Here is a 27,924-nt window from a genome sequence, read left to right as displayed (position 1 = left end):
AATAAAAAGGGAAAAAACCCGAGGAGGAACGGGCGCACCAGGCGAACTCGAGAGAGGCGAGCGAGCGAGCGGGACGCCGCCAGCGAGCCTGCCCGCGGCCGGCGCACGCAGACCCTCCGCCCCGCTCCCCGGACGCCCCCGCGCCCTCCACGCCCCTCCCGCGCCAGGGGAGCTCCACGGCGTGCCTCGCGCCTCGGCTTTGACCTTCAGCGAGCCGGAGCCCCCGCGCGCAGAGCCGGCGGCGGCGGGCGGGGGCCGGGCGGGGGCCGGCGCGGGGCGGGCGGCGGCGGCGGCGGCGCGGAGCCCGGGCAGCGCGGCGGGAGTGCTGAGCGCGGCGCGGCCGGCCCGCCGCTTTGTGTGTGTCCTGGATTTGGGAAGGAGCTCGCGGCGGCGGCGGCGCTGAGGGAGGAGGCGGCGGCGAGCGGAGCCCAAGGAGGAGGAGGGGGAGACGCTCATTCATTTTTACTCCGCATTTCTGCCCCCAGCCGGCCTCGCCTGCGACCCGGACTTGTGGCAATCTTGCGAACTGCGTCGCGCCCTCCCGCCGCGGAGGCTCGGGCGTCTGGCAGCCTTTCTCAGTGTCAGGGGTCGGGTTTGTTTTTCCTCGCCGAGACGAATTGGGGGTTTGCCCCCTTTCTTTGCAGTTTTCCCCCCTTCCTGCCTCTCTGGGTTTGAAAATGGAGGCCGACGACGCCGACAGCCCGCCCCGGCGCGCCTCGGGTTCCCGACTCCGCCGAGCCCTGGGCCGCGGCTGCCGGCGCTGAGGGGCCGCCCCGCGCCGCCGCCCGCCCCGTCCGCTCAGCCCGGCTGGCCCCCGGGCCGGCGCCGCCTTCGGAGTATTGTTTCCTTCGCCCTTGTTTTTGGAGGGGGAGCGAAGACTGAGTTTGAGACTTTTTTTCCTTTCCTTTCCTTTTTCTCTTCTTTTCTTTTCTTTTTTTTTTTTTGAGAAAGGGGAATTTCGTCCCAAATAAAAGGAATGAAGTCTGGCTCCGGAGGAGGGTCCCCGACCTCGCTGTGGGGGCTCCTGTTTTTCTCCGCCGCGCTCTCGCTCTGGCCAACGAGTGGAGAAAGTGAGTATGTGCTCGCCGCCCGCGGCCACTGCGGGAACTTTTCCTCCGAGGGGCTGCGCCCTGTTTGCGAAACCCGAGTTGCCACCGTCGCAGCTGTCGGGCCCCCGGGCTCGAGAGCGGCGGGGCGGGGCGCGGGGAGGCTCTGCCGGAAGGCTGGAGCGGACCGGGCCCGAGTTCATTTGTTTGGAGCCCCAAGGCCCTGGCTCAGCGCATCCCCGCGCGGGAAGGGCCTCGGGCTTTCTCTTTCGTCGTCCCGGTAGCCCTGTCCCGTGGCCTGGTGGGTGGGCATCACTTACTCTCGAGCGGCCCCGGGGCCCAGCCCGCCGCGAGGACTCCGTGGGGAAGTTGGTATCGGGGCAGGCCTCGCCACCCTCACCTCCTCGGGCGCGCGGGCCGCTCCGCACGCAGCGCCGACCCCCGCGCGGCGCGCAGACAGCGGTGACAGCACCCTTGGCCGCGCCGCGCTCTCGCTGCTGGGGCCGACCGGGGAGTGGGGAGTGGGGAGCCGTCGGGCCCGCGGGGGTGCAAATTGCTCTCCAGGGGGAGGTGCCCAGCAGAGAGGCCCCGTAGCCCTAGGACACGTTTCCAAACATCCTGGTGCTGTGTCGCGGGGCCCAACGTGCTTTGCTCCTCGAGCTCCTTGGGTCCCTGGCCTTTCGTGTCACTTCGGCCAGCTCCGCGGCGGGTTATCTGCCCCGGCGTCAGGGGGCTGCTTTGTGCGGCTCGGGGTTGGGGGAAATGTTCCCGGGACTGCTGCTCGGGAAGTGCGAGGCCGAAGGCCTTCATCAGCCAGATAGTTATCCGGAGCGCAACTTGGCTCCCGGTTCCGAAGGTTTTCGGACCATCTCCTGGTTTCTACCCCGCCTGTGGACGCCTCTCCTCCCGAGGGGATGGAGGACGTTAGTGTAGAGTCCGAGTGTGCGTTAGTGGGTGTGTGGTCGGAGCCGACGTGCAGTTCCACACACGTGCTCGCAACGCGGGGTGTAGTTGCTGCCACACGGCCGCGCGGGGACATCCAGACGCCTGGCCCTGGCGAGAGATGTCGTGCGCTGTCGTTTAAGGAGCGCCAGAGTCTGCGGCGGCGGGCGGCGGGCGGTGGGGGGTGGGGGGGGGCGGGCTGTTTTGTTTTGCGAGAGAGGAGCCCTGGCCTTGGTTTTGTTGTGGCCAGAGTTGCGTTGCACTCCCCTCCTGCCGCCCCACACTTCCTTTGTACATAGTTAATAAGCAATATCGCCCCACACTCGCTATCGTTTGCAATCTGATAGCTTTTGTTTTGGTGCTGTCGATTAGGGGTGTGTAGGGGTAGGTAGAGAAGAGCGAGGGCGTAGGGAGTGAGAACTCCCCACGATGTGTGGAGGCAGGAGAAGGAGGAGGTTTTATTCTTCCCAGAAAATTGAAGTGTGGCTTACTGTTACATGCGAGATGGCAGGGTAATTTGAACACGATTAAAAGTTTAAACGTAGTCGCAGAACTGGGGCTGGGAACGGTGAGGGCGTGTTGGTGAGTAATGGTTGCCGAGGGTATGCAGGTGGTGCCAGTTAACTTTGAAAATCACGACTGAGCCTTCAGGAGTGAGGGGGAGAAATAGGCTGCGGGGGCTGTCTTGCCCCATCACAGGGGCAATTCAGAAAGGCTGTTTCTATAAACAAATCCTTAAACGTCTTGTAAGAAAGGAGACCGAGGTAGAATAGAGCAGATCGTACAGAATTAGCGTGTTTACTGCATAGAGTCAGACGCAGGCTGGGGCCGGACCTTCCACAAATCTGGGCTCTCCTGCTCTTTGTTTTCTAAACTTTCAGCACACTTGATTGGGTGAAAGGCTTCCGGCTCCCTTCTACTAAAGCATTTAGATGGTGTTTGGGGGACAAAGGAGGGTTTCTAATCTTTGAAAGCTAAATATAGTTAAGAAGAAACCAGAGAAATAATCCATTTTATTATGGCGTGCAATTGAAGTATATTGTTTGTCTAGTTTTATTATTTAATGGTAGTGAGTTCTGAAATTCAAAATAGCAGTGATGGCTTTGCTTCCCCCAAGCAGGAGTCGGGCATTTTAAAATAGGATGTCTTGTTGTTTGGAGCGTTCTTCACGGACAGTGTTCTTTGTGAAAGGCAGCTCTTTTCTTGAGAACACAGACAGGAGGGGAAGAGGTATTTTAATGTATGTTTTTAATCCATGATGCCAGAACCTTAAAGGAACCCTTTAAAATGGTTAGTTCCTGGAAACCTGATGGATGCCCAGAAGGCACCCCACATCCTGATTATGATTTGCTGAAGTCTTGACTCCGTACCTGCCCCTCCCTCCATCTCTGACATTTTGAGGTAGAAATGATACGTGTATGACCATGTGTTCAGTTTTTAGTCCTAAAGGTACTAGATCCCTTAGCTCTGAGGGAAATGAGCTACTCAGTCCTATCTTTCAGCCGTTCTCAAGTATAGTAATAAAGATTGGAGTGTTGTTGGTCCAGTTGCAGGTATTTTGTTAGCACATGTAGGGATTAGTGTTTCTTCTTTGAGTGTGATGGCAGTAGGGAGAGTGTTTTATCTTTAACTTAGGAAATGTTGAAGTTTTGGAAGCAGATACAGTCATATGGACATGTTTGTTTGGTATCACTGTAATGTGAACATAGCATCTAAATAAGGGAGGTTTGGAAGTTGCCAGTGATCATCATATAATCTGATGGCTGTTTTCTTCTTTTTCTTTTTTTAAATCCACATGCACTTTAAACTTATTGTAGCCATCTCCTTAAAAGGATTCAGTCATTTTTCTGCCCCAGGCACAGTTAACATCCTATTGTCAGAGAAATGTAGGTATGCGAAATGTTGGTTTTTAAAGAAGTTAGTGTTTTATTACCAGAAGGAGAACCCAGAATAAGAACTTTCGAAAGAACCTAAATAGCAAATTATAGTGTAGACTGTCTAGAGGGAAATGGCATTTTGTGGAGGGGTGGGGTGTCAGGATTTGGAGTTTAAAAGGTCAATATGTCTGATTTGTCAAGAGAAGTAGAAAAGTCCAAGTCTAAGATATAAGCTAAGGTTGGCTAGATGATCCTTGAAAACATTACAGAAAGTGAAAGAAGTCAGTCACAAGAGACCACATATTGTAGGATTCCATTTATATGAAATGTCCAGCAAGTCCATAGAGACAGAAGGTAGGTTAGTGGTTGCCAGGGGCTGGGGGAGGATGGAGTAGGGAGTGACTGCTAGTAGGTGCAGGGCTTCTTTTTGGGGTGATGAAAATGTCTTAAAATTAGTTTGTGTTGATGGTTGCACAGCTCTGAATATACTGTCTGAATATGCTCAAAACCACAAAATTGTACACTTTAAATTGATGACTTTTATGGTATGTGAATTATATCTCAACGTGTTTTTTTTAAAATAAATGTGCTAAGATTGAAAAGAAATCATCGTGCTACCTTCGATATAAAAATTGTATGAAAATTATTAAGTAAGTTTGTCCTGCAGGTTGATATCTCTCTTTTCTCTCCTCCACCCCAACCTTGTGTTTTAGATCTATGAATTACAGCAATACAACAGACTGACAATTGAGGCTGTAGCAGCAAGAATTCAATGCCATAGGAGAAATGGACAAGCAGGGGAAAAAAAGAATCTTGGTTATACATAGCTCCAGTTAAGGATTGAAGGGTTAGATTAAAAACCACAAATGCTAGTGAAAGTCAGATTTCTGACAATAAAATCTTCAACTGAATTTGAAATGATGTTGAGTTTTTCAAGAGAGAGTTTAGGAGCTGAGTCTGGACGGCTCTTTGTAGTTCCAATTTTATTATGTATGTTTTCTAACAAAAAAATAATGTGTAATTTTAAGATGGTAAAGAATTTCCACTCTCTTTTTTGATATGCCATATTGACCACAAGTGTTAGTAAAGACTGAGGCTGAACTGTTCATTTTAGTGTAGCCTTTTTTTTTCCGTTGGTGCTTATTTTATTTCTTAAATAGATCCAGAGTCTGAGCAGAAGAAATCTTTGTAGGATACAGTAGTTGTTTTAAGCATTCAGTGATTTTTATAAAAAATTAAAATTTCTTACAGAACAAAAGATTTTAAAATATGGCAAAGGCCTTTTTGTTTTTAAACTGTGTGCCTTTATCCAAATTTACCTTAGTCTTTCAATAGGAAAAGACCTAGAGAATAATTGTTGTTTACATTTGGTTTTGGTCTTTGTGTAAGTCTTAGTTTACTAATAAAAATGTTTCCCCGCCCTTCCTATTGTTGCAAGATCAGGGCAGTAATGAAAATCAACTGTATCATTTTCACTTGTTACCTTAAAGTTTTGCCAAGGGGAGCCCTCAAGGGATGGTGGTTTCCTTTTTAATCTGGTTTCGTTTGTTTTGTAAGAATGTGCTGTAGGAAACAACTGAAACCAGCCAGCAAGTATTGGGCACCTACTGTATGAAAGCAGAGCTTGTGCTGGACAATGTGTGAGCCTATAAAAAAGGGGATCTTGGTTTTGTCCTAGGGGCATTTTATAAATCTTGCATGAAATGAAGTTACTTGAAAATTCAGGTTTTTTTTTTTTTTCCAGACTCAGCATAGGCTGCACAATTTTCAAATAGACAGTGGGCAACATTTTAAAGGCCCTTTACAATTATTTCTGTAGACTTAAGACGTGAAGTAAACCAGTGTTGTTGATCCTCTGGAAAGCCTTTGCTGCACCACTTTTGCCTCATTAGTACTTTCCCTCGTATTGGAATGTCATCATACAGGTGGTGTTCACCCATCTTGGCCAGCAGCTCTGCCTTCTATATAACATTGGTTATGATAATTATGATTAAAAATGTGCAGTGTTGTAGTTGCCTTTTTCCAAAAGTTAGAAGTCACAGGTGTGTGCCTGAGTGTTGCATGGCATGTTTTGAGTTATAAGAAAGATGGGACTTATTTCAGAAGTTCCCTGGATTTACATATTGTTTAGTTAGCTTTCTGGAAATCATTAGGAAAGATTCGTAATTTCAAAGCATTTTACAATTTAAAAATAACTTGATGTTTTTAAAAGCATGAGGGGGTAAGAATCAAGATTGAGGAGACAAGTCCTGAAAGTGTGTGTGTTTTTATGGTAAAGTGTACAAGGTGTGTTTCTTTCTGGGTTGTAAGGTTGTGATTTTCTTCGATTTGTTTTCAAAACTCATCTGAAAATCAACCTTAGTTCATAGAAGAGGTATTTGTGCCCATGGGCAAACTTGCTTTGGATTGCTTTTCTTAGCCAACTTATGACAGGTGCTATCTGAGTCCAAGAGATGAACTCTTTTCAATTGTACTAAATATATAATACTTGCACACATGCTAGGGATATAGTTTCTTCATTTCTCTCTCTGAGATGTTCCGAAGGAAAATTTTGAACACTTTAAAGATAACACAGTACATAATTGATGGTGTACTCTGAGCCCTCCTGGAAAATGGTGTTTGGCATCAGATTAGCAAGAGGAAGTTTTCCAATTATTTGTAAAGATGTGATTTGGTCTAAACTAAGTGTGTGGTGGGGGAGTGGGCGGGTAGTCCCAGTGTTTGTGGACGTTTAGACCTGTTGACATTTGGGGAGCATAACTGATTTCCAATATTTGGAAAGATTAAAATTTTGAAATATGTACCACACTCCCTCATCCCCCCCACCCCCAAGAGTCTGTAAAAGAATTGATTTTTTCTGATGGAGGCACACATATTTGGTATATAAAATGGCTGGTAGAACAAGATCTTTAAAAACAAGTTAGGTTGTTTTCTCAATACATGCATATACTCTCAGCATGATGTTTTCTTCTGTTGAATTGCGTTGGGTTTTGACTCAGAATATTAATAATACTTTTGATTTTGAGACTTCTGGACTTTTGAAGACTAAGTCATTTTCCATTCTTAAATGGTCAGTTTTTCTCACGTTTTAAAGTTCCAGATATCATGTTTGAAGATTTCCGTCTTTTTTCCACTTATGCCAGTTTCACTTATGTCATATTAAGTTGATTAATTTCAAAATCTTAAGGAAAGGTTGATATTTCTTCACTTGAATTGAGAAATATTTTTTCCCTCCCTCCTTTCTTCCTCAATAAATACATGTTGAGTACTTATTGGGGCTCAGTTCTTTAGGTTTACAAATTCTTTCTGATACCATGAAATATCTTACCCTAAGTTTTTAAAGATACGAATCAAACCATAGAAATTGCTGATATGTTTATTTTAAAAACTAAAACTAGTAAGCACGTTTTAAATTTTTCTTCTATTTTCTGCCCTGGACTACAAGAATTTTTAAACTCATCGGTTGCTATTCACATTTTACTGTAACACAACAGAAAGTAGTTTCTTTTATTGTGAGGGATGAACACCCACGATTGCAATAACTTTTACAGTGTATTGTTGCTGTTGTTTATGACTGGGAAAAGTAAGTAGGAATGCAGGGATTGCCTTTTTGTTATATTTATGTTCAACTTGGTTAATGATGGTGATGGCTTAGTTTATAAGTTGTTGGGAGATGTGTCCATGGAGCTCACTGACTTTGTCCCGCCTGCAATGGCTGGTGGGCTTGAAGTCCACATTTTCTTACTTGGAATATCAGAGTGGCTGGCCAGCCGCCTAGGGAAGATGTGCACACATATGAATGGTGCCATCACATACTGCAGAGGTATATGCCTACTTTAAATTGCTCATCTTGTAACAGTCTGGAAGACATTTTTTTAAACGCATTTATATTTTAAAGACTTGAGAAAGTAGTCTATTAGTAGTCCAGAAAGTTCTTGGGGTGGGGAGGAATTTGAAACTGTTATCTCACTCCACATTCTTAGCCCCCTTAATAATACAGGCCTCTACTTCAGTAAGAGTTACATAATAAGAATACCATTTGTTCAGAATTGTGTCTCTCCACCCATCCATTCACATTCTGAGAGTCTGAAATACATTGTTGCTGTTTTGTATACTTTCCCTTGACCATTTTCTTTTTAACGTGGCACTGGCTTTGCAATTTTTTTTGTCAGTTTAAAAAGCATACTACTTTATAAATTATTCTGGACATGGAAGAAGAAATATATTTTGACAGTCTTAATGTATAAATATTTTATAGAGCAGAACTTTAAAAATTTCCTGACATATTTTGAATGCTTGCTTTCAGCTTGTCCTCTTCTATAAAATATAGTCAGTGGTTTGTCTCTAAAAAATTGATTATTGGGAATATATGTTTGACAAAGTAAATGAGACATACTAATTTGAGTCAGGTACATTTTTAGTTAAAAGAACTTTAAGGAACAGACATCTGATAATTAGGGAGAGGTGAGTTTATGTGTAACAGGTTTTCAGTTTTTTCCAAATCTGAAGTATCTTGATGACCTTTGATAATTTCTGGAAAAAGTAGGCAGCATGGAGAAAACGTCCAGGTAAAAGCCCATGATCCAATTGACTGCATCAGCTTGCAAAGAGTCTTCTAAGCCATTAGCTATTAATTATATCTAGATTGTAAAATCTTCCTCACTTGGGCCCATATTTATCCATGTGGTCTTGTATTTGTTCTCCCTACCTAATTTCCCTGGGTCTCATTGCAATGGGATAATACACCAGCTCACAGACTCAGGACTTGAAAGAGAAGCACAGATTGCCATAAAAACAAACACACACAGAGAGACCAGCGGCAGGAAGATCTATTCAGCTTCCCTTATTTCTGTTGTCTGATTTCTGTGGATAATGAGTTCACGGCGTATGTGAGGTCACCACATGGTACAGTTTAATCATAGGAAATTCTTTTGTTATAGGAGCTTTTCTTAGTCAGGTGATATGTTTGGGGTTTTCTTTCTAACATGCACCTCTGTAAGATTTTCAACAACAAAGGCTGGCTCCGGAAGGAATTTCTAGCTAAATTTCAGTTCTGTAGCCCGTCGTTTTCTGGGGAGACTGGTTAATTGAATGTTTCCTTTCAACCTCACTGAGTCACTTGAAATTGCTCAGATTTGCCCCTGTTTCTGGCTCCACCCTGGTCCAGTCCAGACCTGCATCGACTCTGAGTACATGCTGAGTTGGTCTCTGAACCAGCTCGGACTCTTGTGCCGTCCTTTTGGTTTGATGGACTTGGACTTGCCAGCCCCACATTCTGAGTGTGCCTCCTGTGAGCTGAGGATCAAGTCCAAGGCACCTCATATTGGGCTGTAATAGGTCCTTAATAAGACTTTGCTGTGGGGATCCAGTTTTAATTCCCGGTACTCCCCAACACCTGTGCTTCAGCCTCATGGAAAGTAAGTCATACTGTTCCTGTTGCCAGGGTTTTGCTCTTGCTGTTTTTGCTTTTCACTACTCTGCTACTCACCCTCCTACCCCCACCCGCCATACTGAATAGCAGAAGGTGCCACCCACTTACGAGCACAGGAAGGTCACCTTAGCTCTAGTTGCTCCTTAGCTGCCAATTAGTTCTTTGGTCCTGAACAAGTTGTTTTTAACTTTTCTGAGTCTCAACAGAAATGTGGAGACTTAAAAATATTTGGTGAAGATGTTTCTTCTTTTCTCACTAAACAACAAAATAACATTTTCTGATATGTTTAGAAAACTAAAGTCAGAAAATTTTGAGGCCAGGTGTGATGGTTTATGCTTGTAATCCCAGCACTTTGGGTGAGAGGCTGGGGAGGCTGAGGTGAGTAGATCACTTTAGGCCAGGAGTTTGAGACCAGCCTGGGCAACATAGCAAGACCCCATATCTAAAAAGAAAAAAAAAAAAGAAGAAAAAAGAAAAATTAGCTGGGTGTGGTGGGGCTAGCCTCTGTGGTCCCAGTTACTTGGCTGAGGCAGGAGGATCACTCGAGCACAGGAATTTGAGGTTACGATGAACCATGATCAGGATACTGCACTCCAGCCTGGGTGCTAAAACTAGACCCTGTGTCTCTAAAAAACAAACTTTTGGGGAGAAATTTTTTTTTTCCTTTTAAATCTCTAAGTATCAGGTAGAAACTTTATATCTGTAAAACAGGGACAAGACTAATTTTCTAAAGGTGCAGGATACTAAGTCAGTTAATTCCTTTTCCCCAAATACCTTTAATAGATCTGTGAGGCAATCCTTTAATTTCTAACTCCGATTCCTTCTCCTTCATTAGATTCTTTCTCCTTCATGAAGCTTCTTGTGATTTTCCTAACTTCTATAGATCTGACTTCCCCGTTACTCCTTTTGAATTCATATCCACTGCTGTGTTGGGTGATGATGATTTGTTTTGTCTTATTCCTTGGCTGTTGTCATTTGATGAGGACAGTGGAGCTCAAGTGGCTGGTTTGACTCTTCAGCTCCTCAGCAGCTAAGATCTCAGGCAAATTATTTAATCTTCTTTTGCCTCTGTTTCCTCATCTGTGAAATTATAATTTTAATAGAACCTACTTCATATATTTATTCATAAAACTTAAGTGACTTTGTAAACATGTCAAATGTGTAGAATAGCACCTGGCACATATGAAGCCCTCAAGCTGTTACTGCTCTTATGGATGTGATCTTTGGATAGTGCCAGAAATATAGGACAAACTTGATGTTTGACTGCTCTTGTCATTTAAGTATGTTCCAGAGCTTGGCACATAGATGCTTAATATGATCCGTAATAAAACTTTATTTTGGTAAGGGGCTTAACAAGATGGCATTTTGCTTAGTAAACGTAGTTGTGTGATATTATCTTTTTTTAAGTAGCTTCTTACCGCCCCCCACCACAGTTCACCTTCCATGTCAGAGATCTGTGTGTTATGCTGTGCTTTCTCCTATAAGCTTTTCGTTTGTTAATCTCTGCTCGCACCTGAGAGGTGTCCAGTGTGCACTTTGCCCATCTCATCAGTGCATAGGCGCCATCTAGTGGCTAGAGAAGAAATTCAGCCTATTCAGTGACTATTAACAGTGCCCAGAGGAGGAAGACAGTGATCCCTTCCCACTTTCTGTCTGGGTTCCTAGGAACTGATTGCAGGAAAATGTGGATACTGCAGGCTTCTGTAGAAACCATACGGTTTGGGATGAAGGTTGCTTTACTATGTCAGCGTGAGCTATTGTGAGAGAATTGGGGTTTTCCTAAATGATGTAAACAAGCGTACTGCAACTCCGACAGTTGTTATACCTAGGGTGTTGTTTTTTTTTTTTACAATTACGGTTTTAGGATATTTTTACAGGACTTTCATAAATGAGAAGTTCTAAAATATTTCTTTTAAGATTAGAGGGTTGTTTGTTTGTTTTTGTTTGTTTTATGAGACAGTCTTGCTATGTTGCCTAGACATACTGCAGTGACCCGATCACAGCTCACTGGAACCTAAAACTCCTGGGCTCAAGTGATCCTCCTGCCTCAGCCTCCCGAATAGGTGGGACTATAGGTCCACACCACCATGCCTGGCTAATTAAAAAAATTTTTTTTTTCTGTAGAGATGAGCTCTCACTATTGCCCAGGCTGACTTTGAACTCTTGAGCTTAAGCACTCCTCCAGCCTCAACCTCCCAAAGTGCTAGGATTACAGGCGTGAGCCACCATGCCCAGCCGTAAGGTTAGAGATTTTGAAAAAAACACTACTGACTCATTTTGAAAAATACAGCAAGATTTACCTTCCTTTGCTCTATTTAAGTAGGTAGTAACACTTTAATTATCATTCTTATATGTGTCCCTTGGGCTATTCTATGTAGTTAAGATGCTCACCAGCCAGAAATACTAATAGAGAATAACAACAAATACTTTCATTACTGGTGTTAGGTCCCACAATTGCCTACATTTTGTTAGATAATTTTCTGTGTTTGGTTTCATATTTTATTGATATTTTCAAAACTACTTTCTCATTTCCTTGGTGAGACTACCCACAATATATAGGTGGTTATTCAGTTTTATATGTCAAAAAGCTTTCAACCCATTTCCTTATGGTTGCCTTTTAATATTTTTAATTTGGAAATCATTTGTTTGGCTACCTGAGAGAGAACGTTAGCCTGCCTTCCTTTCAGACCTTCTGAACAACTTCTCAGGCTGTTTCTGAAGCAGGTTGTACTTCTCTCTCTGTCTTGGCAGGTGGAAGCGCCTCTGCTGGGAATAACAATATTACCAATTTGCCCTCTGGCAAGCTCCTTTAAGAATTAGCTACACTTGCACTCTCTGGTGGCCCTGATTCTGCCTGCAGGATGGTGGCTCTGACTTCACGATCCTTTGGTATTCTAACTCTTTTAGGACTTCTCCCCCCGTATTGTTTTCCCCCACTGTTGAGGGAGGGGAAAGGTACCTTGGTCATCTCTGAATTCCCCGGGACATGGCCCAGTGCCTTGCACATAGGCAGGAGCTGAAGAAATGGAAGACTTCCTAAAAGGATACTCCTCCCTTTTACTTTGAACCACTCTTTATGTACAACAAATTTCTTTTCATCTAATCATTGTAGCTCTGCCAGCCGAAATATTTTATTAATATCAACACAGTTACTGCTACGTGGAACTTGAAAGCAATAAGATTATCTTTAAAATCATTGTTTCATTAGGCTTTTTGCACATTGAGGTGAATAATAAAAATTAGAACTCCTGAAAAGGTCATTTGTGAGTCTGGCCTTGTGTCAAGATCACCTCATCCCTATGGATGGAGACTTTGTTCCATAAATTCCTATAGATAAGATTTAATGAATAATTCATTGCCACCGATTCATGTTTGTAGTGTGCTTTAAACCTGCAGTCCCCAACTCCAAGCCGCAGACCAGTGCTGTGGCCTCTCAGGAACTGGGCTGCACAGCAGGAGGTGAGTGGCGAGCTAGCTAATGAGTGAAACATCATCTGTATTTATAGCCGCTCCCCATGGCTCACATCACCGCCTGAGTTCTGCCTCCTGTCAGATCAGCTGCAGCACTAGATTCTCAGGAGCCCGAACCCTTCTGTAAACTGCGCATGCGAGGGATCTAGGTTGCACACCCCTTATGAGAATCTAATGCCTGATGATCTGAGGTGGAGCTGAGGTGGTGATGCTAGCACTGGGGAGTGGCTGCAAATATAGTTGATCATTAGCAGGGAGGTTTGACTGCACAATAAATGTAATGCGCTTGAATCATCCTGAAACCATCCCCCTGCTCTGGTCGGTGGAAAAATTGTCTTCCGTGAAACCAGTCCCTGGTGCCAAAAAGGCTGGGGACCACTGCTTTAAACCACCGTGGGGCTGGGTGCCTGATTGAAGGTAGGCATCTTCAGCTGGACTTGCTATGTGGTGGCCTCCAGAGTGGCCTGATGCAGAGGGCTAGAGGGGAGCCTCGGAGCCGGCGGGTGCCTCCGCTGCTGCTGACTTCTGAATGACAGGGTAGGCTTGGTCATTTCTCAGTCCTTTCTAGCCTTCAGATTCCAAGAACACTAGGCAGAAAGAGATGAAATTCTTAGGAAGGTTTGGCTGGAACCAGCAGAATCACTGAACAGAAATTTGTTTCTGTTTCTTGCATTGTTTTCTTGGCTGGAGTGCAGTGGTGGCATGATCATACCTCAAACTCCTGGGCTCAGGTGATCCTCCCAAGTAGCTAGGAGTACAGGTGCATGCCACTGTGCCTGGCTAATTTTTTCTTTTTCAAACTTTTGTAAAGACAGGGTCCTTGTTATGTTGCCCAGGCTGGGTCTTGAACTGCTGGCTTCAAGCAATTATCCTGCCTCAGCCTTCCAAAGTGCTGGGATTACAGGCATGAGCTGGTAGCCAAGTCTTAAATGTCTCTCATCACTTAAGTACCCCCTCCCTTGCTGTTTTAGTTATTGGTCAAGGCCTTTGGCAGTCTCATGGTGGGGCTCTTGGAGAAGGTAAAGTTTGGTCCTGCCTCTCTCTCTCTTTTTTTTTTTTTTTTTGAGACAAGAGCTTGCTGTTATCCATGCTAGAGGAGTGCAGTGGTATCATCATAGCTTACTGCAATCTCAAGCGATCTTCCTGCCTCAGCCTCCTGAGTAGCTGGGACTACAGGTATGCGCCACCACTCCTGCCTAGTTTTTCTATTTTTGGGGGAGGTGGGGTCTTGCTGTGTTTCTTAGGCTCCTGCTCCTACCTCTTGATGGAAGAAAGTTTACTTTTCCAGGATGGTGTAAAGAGGCCTCCTGAACTTAATTAAAACCTAAGAAATTATCGCTAAAGTCTTGATACTCCTGAGGAGACTTGTGAGGTGGGATATTTCTTGTAGAATATGTAAACATAATTATTTCAACCTGGTATGTTAACTTCAAGTGCAGGTTATAAAAAAGCATCTTGTAAAATTACCATGTGAGTGTTGAACTGGGTGTCACTGGCCTTTGCTCTTCTCTGTGGGGTTTGCATATGCACAACTCTTTCTTTGAAGCCGGGTCCCCTCAGACAGTTCACTGTCTCCCTCTCTTTGATGTTGGGGGGGGGAGGGGTTGTTGGATAAGGGAGCTTCAGGCCTCAGTGTCTGAATCTGTAATTTGGAATAATGCTGCGCTAGCGGGGATGCCATGAGAATTAGCAAGAATGTATCTAAGATGCCCAGCAGAATGGGCACGTGGAAAGAATCCAACAAATGGATGCTTTTATCTTTCTCCTCCCCAATGCCATGGTGGTCCCTGTGGGCTGTCTTTGGGGCTCCAGTCCTCCCTTCCTCTCCCAGCACCAAGGCTTTGCCACCACTCAAGGTGGGGGTCTTCCTTTCCATGCCTACAGTGAAGGTTTGAACCCAGGAAGTGTGAGTGACAGTTCAGCCTTTGGAACCACTAACCAGGTTGCCTCTCTGTGCCGGAAGAGTTGTCTCTAAGTAAACCAGGCTGGCTCTGGTTTAAGGTCATGTCCCCACCTGAAGAGGGGGGAGTAGGAGGTGAATGGCAGGGAGGGTACAAAGCCCTGTTTTTGGTGTCAAGAGTTGAGGGCCTCTAGTGGCCTCAATTCCCTGGAGAGCATATTAAAAGATGTGTGATTTTTTTTTTTTTTTTTTTCCCCTCAATGAACTTACTGTCTAGTTGGGAAAACACAAATAATGGTGACCAGTAACAGGCAACATGTGTTCAGTGCAAAATTATGGGATGCTAACTAAAGGTTTGGAGAAGTGTGTGGGCTGCAGGAGGTGTGGTCATCAAGCTGCCAAATAGCTTGAGCAGCTTTAGGGAGGATGTCTGACTTTAGTGTGCCCCAAGTATTTGCCTCTCACGGTCCAGGGGAATAGCTCCCCAGGAAGGGGAGGGACGTGTGTGGTGTAGGTGGCAGTGTGCACTGATGGAATGGAGGGTGGGTGTCAGAACTAATCGCAGTGGCCTGCTGAGGAGGGTCTTCTAGGAAGGCTGCTCTCGCCTCGATGGGGTCAGAATTGGGGGACAGAAATAGGCAGCCCAGTGGGAACCAGTGACTGTAGATGAAGGAGGTGATGAAGATGGGGTGGGGGGAATGCATCGTCTGTAGACCTGAGACCAGGGAAGCAGGAACTGATGGGACATGCTGGCCTGGCTAAGAGGGGCGACGAGTGAGGCTGAGGGGGTGACTGGTGACGCAGGCTTGGGTGGGCTGTCTAGAGGCCTCCCAGGGGATGGAGAGGCAGGACCCGTGTGGCCTCGGGCTGGCTAGAGGACCAGGGCAGCAGCACAGAGCGGGCTCTCGACAAGGCACCTGGCACCTTCATGGCACAGAACAAGAAGAACTAGGGAGCAAGCCTCCAGTGAGGCCATTCTCTTGGCAAAGTCCTTTGGAAACTAGTGTTCAACATTTTATAATTGTTTTTAGAAATGGACTTTAGAAAGTGGAGGAACTCGTATCCTTGTTAGGGGAATCACAGGTGCCTGGTAAAGTTAAGGACCAGGGTTAAAACCTGTGGGAGTAATAGTTCCTCCAAACGTACTCCTCTCCTCTGAAAATAAAAGTGAAAGCTTTTCAGGTGAGGGTTCTTGCCATTCATTTGCTGGGGCACTGCTTTCTAACTTTCAAAGGGAATCCAAACGTGACGTGAGGTGGGCCCTTGTGTCCTTCGGGGCTGGGCCAGGCAGGTACATGGCCCTGGGCTTCCTGAGGCTGGGATGGGGAGGCAGCCCCTGCCCCCTACTGTGCTGGTGTTCCCAGCCCTCACCGTACAAACAGAGAGGAATGATTTGTTTAAAAAGGAATGCCAACTTTGCATCCAGTTCTAGGCTTTGCTACTACTGCTTTTTAACTTGTATTGATTTATGTTCCAAAATCCACTGGGCACGTTGTAGTTCTTGGTGAGAAGCAATTGTCCATTTTAGTCCAGGATTAGTGCTACTAGCTGGGTGCTGCCTGTTCTGCAACTGTAACTGTTTTCATTTGACAAATAACATTAAAAAACACAGTAATGCAAGAGGCTTCCCGGGAGGGTGATATCATTTGGCCTGTGGGCTTTTGTATGATTTCCCTGCTATCAGGATAGTGAATTCTGAATTCTAAGTCATTTTTCACCTGTTGGAGCAAGCAGAGCTGAAGCACGGTCTGTGCTTTCACCCGTGGGAAAGCAGGCCTTCTGCTCTGTCCCATACACCTTTTTCCCCAGTCTTGTTTGATGGCTTTGATTCCACCCTTTTGAGATTAGAATTAGATCCCAGAGCCAGAGACTTAGATGTCTACTTATGGGTTGTGCCCGGGGCATATTAATTACGCTCTCTCTACTTTCCTAATCTGTGAAATGGAAGATTATAGTGGTACCCATCTCAGTATTGTTACAAGTACTTCTTGAGCAAATACACAATAAATTTCTTAGAACTCAGTGCCTATCCTAAACACTAGGGTTAGCTGTTATGATTATTGTTAGGGATGGGAGATACACATTGGAAGTTACACACTTCCTTAAAAGAAAAAAAATAGTATTCTCCTGGGTGTGTATTGATTCCGCAGTTCTGCTTTTAGCTGCATTTGCTATTTTTTGACTGGAGAGTTAAGACTCCAGTTTCATCTTATAGAGAGAGTTTCCCTAGTGCTCTGTTGTGGCTAGAAGCACACCTCCCTCTTCATACTGCTGCCTCTGGGGAAGAGGGTGAAGCATCCTCCTCCAGGAGATGCATTATCTGGATTCCAAGTGCCATTTTAAGAAGGCTGATGTATCATGGATCATTCTCATGTGGTGTGCACCCTGCATGCCCCTTGACCCTTCGCTCTCTTCCTTCGTTAAGGAGACGTAGGTAACTCGGGGTCTTGTGGCCTTCTGGGGAAGACCCAGGTCAGGAGCATGAGGAATGTGGGTGGGACTTATGTTTCCAGCAAAATTTAGGGCTCCGGATTCATGAAAAGAATGAACCTACCTGTCTAGAAACTATTTAGACTGTTTAAATTGAGAGTGGGGAAAATTGAGAACCTGTGGCCCTTGTGTGTAGGTCGAGGGCTGCATGCAGGGATGAGAGTTCCCAGAGGCTGCCGGAGCAGGAGGAGGCTTCCGTCAGGGTGGGAAGCCAGCTGCAGTTGTGTTACCTGATCCGTCAGCGTTTTGCAGGAGAGCCGTCCTCCAGGACAGTGAGAAGGAGCTGCCCTCTTGCTCTGTCCCTTGGGCTGTGCAGGGCCTCTGCTTCCCAGGACTGGAATTCAAGCTTAGTCCCAAGAGTAGGCAGCTTGTTAGTTGGGCTTGAGTGGTCCTGGTAGGGGGCCGTCACCTACTTGGTGTTTCCAAGGGAAATGTGTTTTGAGCCCAGACCACTTAAACAATTTAACAATTAGTAGTAAGTAATGATACTGTTTACTTTTTGTGATAAAAGGTCTCTTAGGAACAGAAGTTAATTCCTTTGGTTTAAAAAACTTATTCCTTGAGGCCAATAAGCACATGAATAGATGCTGAAAGTCACTAGTCATTGGTGAAATGCAAGTCAGACCCACAATTGATACCACTTCACACTCATTAGCATGGCATTCTATTTAAGCGTAGGCCAGGATGTGGAGAAATGGAACCCGTGGGCATGTAAATGGTGTAGCCACAGTGGAAGACAGTATGGTGGCTCCTCAAAAAATCGTAGAATTGCCACATGATCCAGCAATTCCACTCCTGGGTATCTGCCTAAAAGACGGGAAAGCAGGGACTTGAACAGATATTCGTACACCCATGTTCGTGGCAGTGAATAATGATTCATAATAGCTGAAAAGTGGAAGTAACCCAAGTGACCATTGATGGATGAATAAACAAAATGTGGTGTATCCATATAATGAAATGTTATTCAGTCTTAAAAGGGAAGGAGGTTTTATCACATGCTACAGTGTGGATGAACCTTGAAGACATTACGCTAAGTGAAATAAGTCAGTCATTAAAGGACAAATGCTGTATGGTCCCACTTATGAGGTCCCTGGAGTAGTTAGATGCATAGAGAAGAAAGTAGAACGGTGAGTGCCAGGGGGTGGAGGAAGAGGGATGGGGAGTTAGTGTTTAATGGGTACAGAGTTTTAGTCTGGGAGTTTGAGAGAGTTCTGGAGATGGATGCTGGTGACGGTTGCACAATAATGTGAATGTACTTACTGCCACCAAACTATATATAAAAAATGGTTAAGATGGTAAATTTTATGTTATGTATATTTTACTACAATTTAAAAAAATGTTATTTCTTGACTTTTTCAACTGTGAGCGTGTAGCATGTGGAATAGTAGGGGTGACACATTCAAGAAGACCAGTCTCTGCCCATGGAGGTCACACCTGAGGGTCACGTGCCTTTTGAGGCTGTCACAGCGGGGGAGTTGTGAGGTCAGGGGAGGCCTCTAAAAAACTCGGCTACTTGAACTAAGTCACAAGGCATGGGGCTGTTTTCAATAATGAGAGACAGTATTGCAGATAATGTTTTCCTTTCAAGGAAAGCAAGTCAGGAGTCAAACTCTCATGCCATCGTAGTCACAAATGAAATTTATTGCTAATCAGCCATGTGACGTGTAATTGCTTTTTCATTTTCTTATTTTTCCAGAAGAGAGATTTGTTTAGATATTTGGTTCCCTCACTGATTATACTGGAGGTTTTTCATTTGTTTTGACAGCTCAATTCTTTATTGCAAGCGAACTCCCTCATTACATAGGGAGCCCTGAAAGAAAGGGGCTGACCTCTGCTGGCAAGAATCTGAGACTCTTAAAAGGAGAAAAGGGCCAGACCCTTCACTTTACAGATGAGGAAACTGAAGCTGCAAGGGATGTGTTGCTTGAGGTCACAGGGCACGTGCTGCATGTCCAAGGCCAGGTCTGCCTGTCCACCTTTCCCGCGGATCTCTCTGGGACTGGTTCTTTGTAGTCAGTTGTCATTTTTTCTGGGCACCCGTGCTCAGGCCTAGACCTGCTGGATACCAAATAAGACTGAGAGGTAACTGAGCCCGTCTGGCTGTGAGAAGAGCTTTCTCCACCCTGTCCAGAGGAGCAGCTCTTCTTGGTCTGGGACCTACAGGAGGAAGCCTGCTGCTGATTCTTGTCTGGTGGTTGGACTGGCATTTTCCCGGTACCTCGGAAGCAAACCCGAGTGACCACTCTTGTCTTTCCCAGGTCCTGCCATGACCGTTTTGCTTGTTTGTTTGTGTGCTTGTTTTACCTGGTGCCATCTGCAGGAGGTGTTGTCACAGAACAAGAGAGAGATGCACTCTTGCAGGGCCGTATGCTTGTCTTACCCAACTCGGACGGCTGTAATAAATTACCATAGACTGGGTGCCTTAAACAAAAGACACTTGTTTCTCACAGTTCTGGAGGCTGGAAGTCTAAGATCAAGGTGCCAACTGATTGGGTTTCTGGTGAGGGCCCATTTCTTGGCTTGCAGATGGCAAATGTCTTCTCGCTGTGTCCTCATAGGGCAGAGAAAGCAAGGGCTCTGGTCTCTTTATATATGGACACTGATCCCACCATGGGGCTCTATCCTCATGACCCCATCTAGACCTAATCACCTCCCTAAGGCCTCACCTTCACAAGCCATCCCATTGGGACTTGGGACTTCAGTCTATAGATTTGGTTGGGGGACACAGTTGTGCAGTTCATAACAATGGAGTCATGTGCTGTAGTTAAGGATTCTCAAGACCAGGACTGTGTAAGTTCTTGGCCATGTCTGAGAGTTGGTTACAGTTTCATTTTTAAAATGGAAGTGAAATCCAGTACCTAAAACTACATGTAATCAGGATGGCACCGAGCACATTTGCCTTCTTAACCAAATGCTTGAAGTGTGTAGTTTGTCTTCTGAGCACCCCATTGCTTTCTTGAAGTGAATACAGTTTGAGAGGAACTCAGTTATTGAGAAATTCCGTATGACCCCATTTCCCTCATTTTAGGACAGACAGTTGCTTATTTTAAACTCTGCAGGAGCTACATAGAGGGAAGATTCTCCAGGAGAGCTTAACTTTCACTCTTTGAAAACTGAGTTTCATGGAGGTGCATTCCTCCTCTCTGCCCACCTTAGCACGTACCTGCCAGATGTGTGGAATTCAGTTAAAAGAAGCTCATCTCGACCCTCCCCAGGGTCTGTTTTGTAAAGCTGACACCAGCATCAGTGAGTTGGAAGGGGTTGCAACAGAAGACAGACCTGTGCTGCAGCGCACTTCTGAGTCTTTAGCAATACTTCTTCCTCTTCCAGCAAATCCAGAAGGCTGGGAGGTGATTGTTAATTGTTTATAAGCATTAACTGTTTACCAGTCATACTTGCTATTTTAAATCTGACCCTGCTATTATGTTGTTTTGTTTCTGTTCACAGCTGAGCTTTAAGCTGGGTAGAATTTCATGGTGAGTCACTCCCATGATGGTAAAATCAGTATCGATCAAGCCTTCCTGTTAATCCTGTGAGCAGTTTAGAGACAGATGAGACAAGCTTAAGGTTTCCGCCAGCTTGGATCCCTGCATGTGCGGGTGGGGCTTCCTGAAGACCCGGTTAGCTGCTTACATTTGCTGATCTGTAACCTGCAAGGGGTGTTTAACATGCATCTTGGAACCTCTGCTGCACGAAAACAGTGTGTTTAAGGGAAGGATACACAAACCCATGTGAGGTTTTCTACCCCTTTTGTTTCCTGAATTACACCCCAACTGCCTGTTTGAATGCATGCTAGTTATTTTTGCAGAATTAGGGACCCTTTTCCTGCTACCCTGGGCTTTGAATTGAAGGCTGATATGCCACCTTTTTCCCAGTTTTATTAGAAAGTTGCCCTGAGGGTCATATGTGCTGGCTGCTGTGAATTCTTATAGGCTGATGGACAGGGAAAAGTTGAGGGTTAGATATCTTGGCAGAGCATGGCAGGGGCGGGACCCTGAGTGGGAACATTGGGACCCTGTGCTCCTGGCCTTGGGAATTGGCCACTGACTCCCATTAGGACATTGGGTGAAACATTCATACCCACTCTCCCTCGGTCCTCTGGGAAGCCTTGTCAGGTAGGTATGTATGGAAACTGAGCGGCGTCTGCCTTTGGCTGTGCAGCCAGCTCAGTGGCCCAGCTTCGAGTGCTGAGTCCGACCCCAGTAGTTATCTGCCTGGTGAGGATGCCACACAAGGCTCGGAGGGGTGTTCTGGCTCTTGGCAGATGCCAGGCCTGCCCAGGACTCCAATAAGAGCATGGCCGGAGAATGCCACTTGGATTTGGTCACAGTGGGCAGTAGAGTGGGGTGTTTGGTGTTGCTTTTACTGCAGAACAGAGGGGGCAGATGAGGCAGAGCAGGGCCCGAGGGATGCTGAGCTGAGCTGGGTAGAGAGAATCGGTTTTGTAGGAGTTGGAGAGGGAGACAGATTGGAGTGTGTGGATGTTTGGGACCTGCAGGAGATGCGTAAGGTGCGCAAAGTGCAGCCCCTTTTTAAAAAGCTTGCGTCGTCATTGAGAAGCTGAGGTGTGCACAGCTACAAGGATAGGACCAGACACTTTTACGAATGAGAATAGAATGAACACGGTGGGAAAGGGCCCTGGAAATTGAGGAAGAGATTATTTTGCTCATGGAGGCCTCATGAAGGAGACGCTTGGAGGATTGGAGGCATTTTACTAGACTTGGGGTGGTCTTGGGGTTGAGCCTTTAAAAATGTGGGATGGGGCTCAAAGCGAGGCTGGAGGGGAAGCTTTGTGTAGGTAGTAGTGGGGGACGAGGACGGGGGCAAATTAGGGGTGGTTTTGGGGGTCCTCACGCCAGGCTAAGGGATGTGGTTGGTTCTTGAGAGCAAAAAGTCTGTTAGAGACTGGTTGTCATAGTTGTACTAAGTTAAAGCAACACACTGGAGGCTACTGGATCTTTGTGAAATAGCACCGAGCCTTTTCGGGAAGGTGGTAGTAAATGCCTAGTGGAGGAGATGGAGAGAAGGCTGGTCCCAGGGGTCCTGGGTGGCACCTCCCTCACGTATCTGAGCTTTTGCACATTCGAGTTGTATTTGACTGCATTTGATTATGGCAGATTCACCTAGTAGGACACCAGGAAAAGGCCTCCCAAATTATTACAACTGACAAGTAAGTACAAAGGGCTTTATTTTCTTAGTTTTTTCATTTGCTTTTCTCCTCACTCAGATCAACATACTTTTTTTTTTGAGGCAGAGCCTCCTTCTGTCACCCCAGCTCTAGTGCAGTAGCGTCATCAGTCATAGCTCAGCTCACTGCAACCTCAATCTCCTAGACTCAAGAGAGACTCCTGCTTTAGCCTCTCGAGTAGCTGGGACTACAGGCATGCACCACCACTCCCGGCTAATTTTTCTATTTTTTTTTTTTTTTTTTTGTAGAGACAGGGTCTCGCTCTTGCTCAGGGTGGTCTGGAACTCCTGACCTCAAGGGATCCTCCTGTCTCTGCCTCCCAGAGTGCTGGGATTACAGGTGTGAGCCACTGTGTCCAGCCAACATACATTTTTAAATCTGTCATCTAACATGACCTGCTGCTAGGAGTGGTATGTTTGATTGCTGTAGAAAATAGTTGGGAATATTTTACAAGCTCCAGGAGCTTCCTGGTGTAGGGACCCTTAGGACTTTGGAATAGGAAGACGTTTCCAGTGAGTCGTTACTACTTTTGGGGAAGGTAACAGTGCTTGCTTTTCCCTTGATCAGCAGGCTAGACTCTCCCATGTGCTGGCAGTTATTGGGTTTCTTGCACTGATACAAATACTGTCTTTGCGTTTGAGCCCTGCTCTGTTGCTAGGGCTCCATTTGAAGCAGGTGAGCTGAAATAAGAGCAGCGGGCCCCCTCCAAATCTGCGGGTCTGAAAGCATTCATGCAGTTTTGTTGCATGGTCTTTGCATTTCACTCAGTAGCAAAAATCTATCAGGTGTGGTCTTTCCGAAAACAAACGTTACCATGGTTTTTAACTAATGGTAAGGTGTTTGGAGATATGAAATATTTAGGTCCTTGAATCCATTCCAGGTTCAACACTGGGGAGGAATGAGGAAGCTGAAGCTGGGGCAGGCTCTGTGTAGAAGCCATGAGCTCTGGCCCCCTTCTCCTTAGCAGCATTGTAAACAAAACCCGATTTGTAAGGAGCAAGTTCCAGCTGAGTTTTAATTATGGGGGCAAGGTTTGTGTGATGGAGGGGGCCATGAAGTCAGAGGCTGGGGGCTTACTTACTGGTTAGTTTACCCTGGCCCTTCTCTCTCAAGTCTCAGCTCTTTTAAGATTCAGAAAATAATGCGAAATGCCTCAGATTTCTGAAATTCCTGGCCTTGGAGACTTGACTACATAAAAGAGGCAGGATTTCAGGCTGGCCATTTCAGGATCAGCCATTTCCCTCTTCCTGATTCATAGCTTCCGGGATTTGTAATGCCTGTAGACTTTTTTTCTCTCTCGTTTAAAAGCAGCCATTGAAAGAAAAAATAAATAGCCAAGTCCCTATTCCAGAAGTTCTACTTCCTGTTGTTGTACTATTGAGCTCTGAAAAATAGCTTTGCAAGTTTAGCCTCTTGTTTGGGCTATGTCAAAGGAATTCTTGAGATCTTTTTGTTTGGACAGGCTGTATGAAGGCGATAAGTTAAACGAAGTTGAGCTTAATCAGCACAGAAGTGCAAAGGCTATATTTTAAGTTCTTTCTGAGCTTTATGGTGTGTATATGTGAATATAATCCAAACAATAGTGAGTTGCTTAGCCAGGGCACATAGACATTTTCCACAATGCCAGTTGTTTCTTCATAATGTTTAATGTTTATTTTTAAAAGATGTATTTGGGCACAAATTGCATTTTGTGACTATAAAAGAATTGGGGATATTTACGACTCCTGCAACAAGGGAGATAGATCCAAAGTAATCGAGAAAATGATAGAATAGCAAGCTTCATATTTTCCCACTAGCATTTTCATTTAAATAAATGTGTAGATCAGCTAAAGTGCCTAAAGTTCAAATGTTTCCATGCTACACATTTTATTTCTCCTATTTGAAAATACTGATCTCATTTGTGATAAAAGTCATACCATTTTGAGAAATACAAAAACCTTTTCAGCTTTATGGGATGATGATATCTTGGCCACTTGAGTGGGTATGATTTGGATTAACTAATTTTGGTCCCAGAATCATGTCATCTGTGGTGAAGGAATCCCCGGCCCCCTACCCCAAATATAGGTGGCTAAAGAGTTGAAGCAGGATAACTGATGATACTTTGTCAGGGACTTTGTGAGGATTAACACAAATATTTCCGGGTGGGATTCCTGATGTTCAGTTTCCATTGTGTAGCTCAGTAAGCCTTCAAAGACACTGGCCTGCATTGTCAGCTAGGAGCATCTTGAAGTCCTGTTGCTTTCCTTCTCTGGGGTTATTGTGGGGTCCTTTTGGAGCACATGTGGCTTTACACTGTATAGTTATTTGATATGCCAATCACGTTGTATGTATCATTACACTATCTGGTTGATATACTGGTAGAACAACTGTCTTCTGGACTCTTGTTTGCACACTCCTCCTCTCAGAGGCAGATTGGAGCAGGTACAGTAAATAGGAGATGATCTTCTCCCTCTGTTTTGTCTTTCCTCAATTGCCTGTCTGGTGGGAGAATAACAGCTCTCTTGTGTAGTCTTCTGGGGGCTCTCTGAACAATAGGAATTGGGAAAAAAAATACTCAAATCCCTGGGTGGTGACTTGTTAGCTTTTTAGTTTTTTTTTTTTTTTTGTAGCCTTACAGATCATCTTCAAAAACACCTGTGTTTGTAGTGAGTGAGGCAGTGACCATTGGATTCTTCCACTGTGGATATGTGCTCTGCAGTCGCACCCTGGCCTTGTCACCTTTTGGCAGACAGAAATCTTTTCAATTTCTGCTGATGGTATAGAGTTCTTGGAAGCTAGGTGCTCTGAATTAGCACATGGGCAACTGTTTTTTAAAGGCCGTTGTACATTCTGCGAAATAGTTGTGCAAACACTTGATAAGCACCCCGCTCTGTGCAAGGAGCTATGTTTTGTATTTTGTGTGTTTGAGGCCAGCATCTTTTTCTTTCTGGGAATCTAGTGGGCTCCTTTTTCTCCTTATCCAGGGAAGTTTCCACTGTGGTTGTAATTTCTGTAAAAAGTATTTGGAAAAAATGTACAGCCATGTTTTCTCCTGTCTAGTGAAGGCTATCTTGAGGGCATAGACAAGTTTAATCAGCAGAGTGAGTTAATGGTGGCATCTGAGTAGTTGAAATGTTAATGCTATCTATAGGTTCTAGAAAATCTGTATGTTCAAAAGTAATAATTAGGCTGGGTATGGTGGCTCACGCCTGTAATCCCAGCACTTTGGGAGGCCAAGGCAGGAGGATCACTTGAGCCCAGGAGTTCGAGACTAGTGTGGGCCACATAGTGAGACTCCATCCCAAAAAAAAAAAAAACATTAGCTGGGCATGGTGATGCATGCCTGTGGTCCTAGGTACTCCTGAGGCTGAGACAGGAGGATCGCTTGAGCCCGTGATGGCACATGCATGTAATCCTAGGTACTCCGGAGGCTCAGAGAGAAGGATCGCTTGAGCCTAGGAATTTGAAAGCTGCAGTGAACTGTGATTGCGCCACTGTACTCCAGCCTGAGCAACAGAGCAAGACTCTCTTTCTTAAAAAAAAAAAAAAAGATAATAAAGTCTCAGCTTTTTGGGAAAGTGGGTTTTAGACATGTTTTAAAGTAATTACTGTAAAGGGAATTCTGATTGTTGCATTGAAACAGGATTTGTTATCAAATCATAATTAAACATGCCAAAAAGGCAAAAAATTGCAATGGTCCTGACTGCTTTAACTTCAAATTTTGGAAGGGAGAAACTGTAAGCTCCGTAAAAGGAAGGACCGTGCTCACTGTTGGATCCATGGTACCCGAACATGCAAATGTAAATTAAAGGAATGGAGGCCCTGAGAGTCCTAAGATCACAGTCAACATGATAACCCTAGGCTTTCTCCTCCGCCCAGTGACTTCCCTCCCAGAAGAGCCCTTTGCTTCCTGCGTATGAGGTCTGCAGAGTGGGTTCAGTTAGCTCTGATCATTGATGCAACATGTATGCACAACATGTATGCATGTGTGCATATGGTACTGCATCGATTTCACATATTTGACCTGTTTAAAGATAATGTGGGGCTATGATGAACAATGAACTTTTAATTGCGGACAAATTTGCCTACCACCTTATACTATAATTATTTTATGTTTCTTGCCTTTTTCATATTATAATAGTAATAAATGGTTATTAGGGGAAAATTAGAAAATATAGTTAGAGAAAAAGGAAAGTAAAATTATCTTTAATCAATCTCAGGGTAACCATTGTTAATATTTGCTATGTTTTCCTGAGATCTTTTTCCCTCCTAAACTTACGTGTGTATATATTCTAAAAAATAAAATTAGTATTATACTACATAGTATAGACATATAATTTTTATCCTCATTTTCCCGTTTAGCAGCATATTACAGCATTTTTGCCTGTTATCTCTTTATCATCTGGAATATGGTCTTCAGTGAAATTAAAATTCTATAACTGAGTATTTTATAATATTTGCTTTTTAAAATAATGTGATAAAATCATTGTGTTACTATCGTTGATATGCTACTCTGATTAGTTCTTTGGGTTAGAGTCCTAAAAGTGGGAAGGAAGTATGGAATACTAAGAATTTTATAAGTGTGCATGCTCATGATCCTAAATAAGTATTGCCAAAATTTTTTCAGGAAACTCCCAGTTTAGGCTTCCAGAAGCAATGCCTATCATCCATACTCTTTGCCAATATTGGACAGTAAATTGAGCTTTGCGGTTTTGGCATTTAAATAAAGCGTATCTCACTATTTTAATTTCCTTTCTTTATTATTGGTGCTATCCTCATTTTTCTTTTTGCCCATTTTTTGTTGAGTGATCAATGCATTCTTATAGACTTGTGTAGACTCTGTTATAAAGATGTTTACCCTGTGTTCTCTGTATTTTAAATATTTCTTCTGATGTGCAGTTGTTTTATTTTTTAAAAATTTAAAATTTTTAACTTCTTGAGATATAGTGTTTCTGTTTAATATAGAATAGTACTCTCTTCATTATGGTCTTTAATTCTCTTGCTTAGAAAGATTTTATTCATGTCAAAATCAGTTAAATCATGTATATTGATTTTTAGTTTTATCTTTTTATTCTATAGGACTTCTAGAATTTATTTTATATTTAAATAAAGTGAGATACCTCCTTCTATTGATAATTCTGTTTCTGTACACTGTGCTATTTTTTCTTTTGTATTAGAGGCTCTATTTAAAAGCATCTTTTGCTACTGATCTGCCTGCTGTTTGTATGCATGTTAACATCTTCTAGGAAGAATCTCCACCCAGGTAAAAAATTTTTTGAAGAAATATTCTTTCAGATGAACTTGTGTGTGTGTATGTGTGTGTGTGTGTGTGTGTATGTGTACATGTGTTTTGTTTTGTTTTTGCACATCTTCCCCACCACCTTCCCAAAAGAAAAAAAAATCCAATGAATTTTTACTGTGATTGTTAATAAATCAACTTGGGAGAAAATAACATTTCCAAATATTTGAACTACTTATTCAACGACATTTCGTGTTTTTCCATTTATTCAACTTTTATCTGTTAAGAAATCACAGAAGGTCATGGCGGTCTTATACGCTTTCTTTTGGTTTTTTTCCTAGGTAATTAACACTTCCTTGCT

The 27,924-nt window shown here is 44.3% G+C and overlaps 1 protein-coding gene across 2 annotated transcripts in view; it reads left to right on the top strand.

Moving 5' to 3' along the window:
• The first annotated feature begins 952 nt into the window (after positions 1 to 952).
• The window catches only part of IGF1R (insulin like growth factor 1 receptor), a 282,880-nt gene continuing 255,908 nt past the window's right edge, over positions 953 to 27,924 (top strand). The window contains exon 1 of one of the 2 annotated variants that reach the window (XM_069465775.1): positions 953 to 1,070. In XM_069465775.1, the coding sequence (XP_069321876.1) occupies positions 977 to 1,070 (94 nt within the window). In that variant the 5' untranslated portion in view covers positions 953 to 976. The remainder of the gene's footprint in view (positions 1,071 to 27,924) is intronic. The other variant, XM_069465774.1, reaches the window with a different exon arrangement.

This window comes from Eulemur rufifrons, chromosome 3 (genome assembly GCF_041146395.1).
Source record: "Eulemur rufifrons isolate Redbay chromosome 3, OSU_ERuf_1, whole genome shotgun sequence".
Classification (NCBI taxonomy): Eukaryota; Metazoa; Chordata; class Mammalia; order Primates; family Lemuridae; genus Eulemur; species Eulemur rufifrons.
This window is presented reverse-complemented; position numbering and strand designations above follow the sequence as displayed.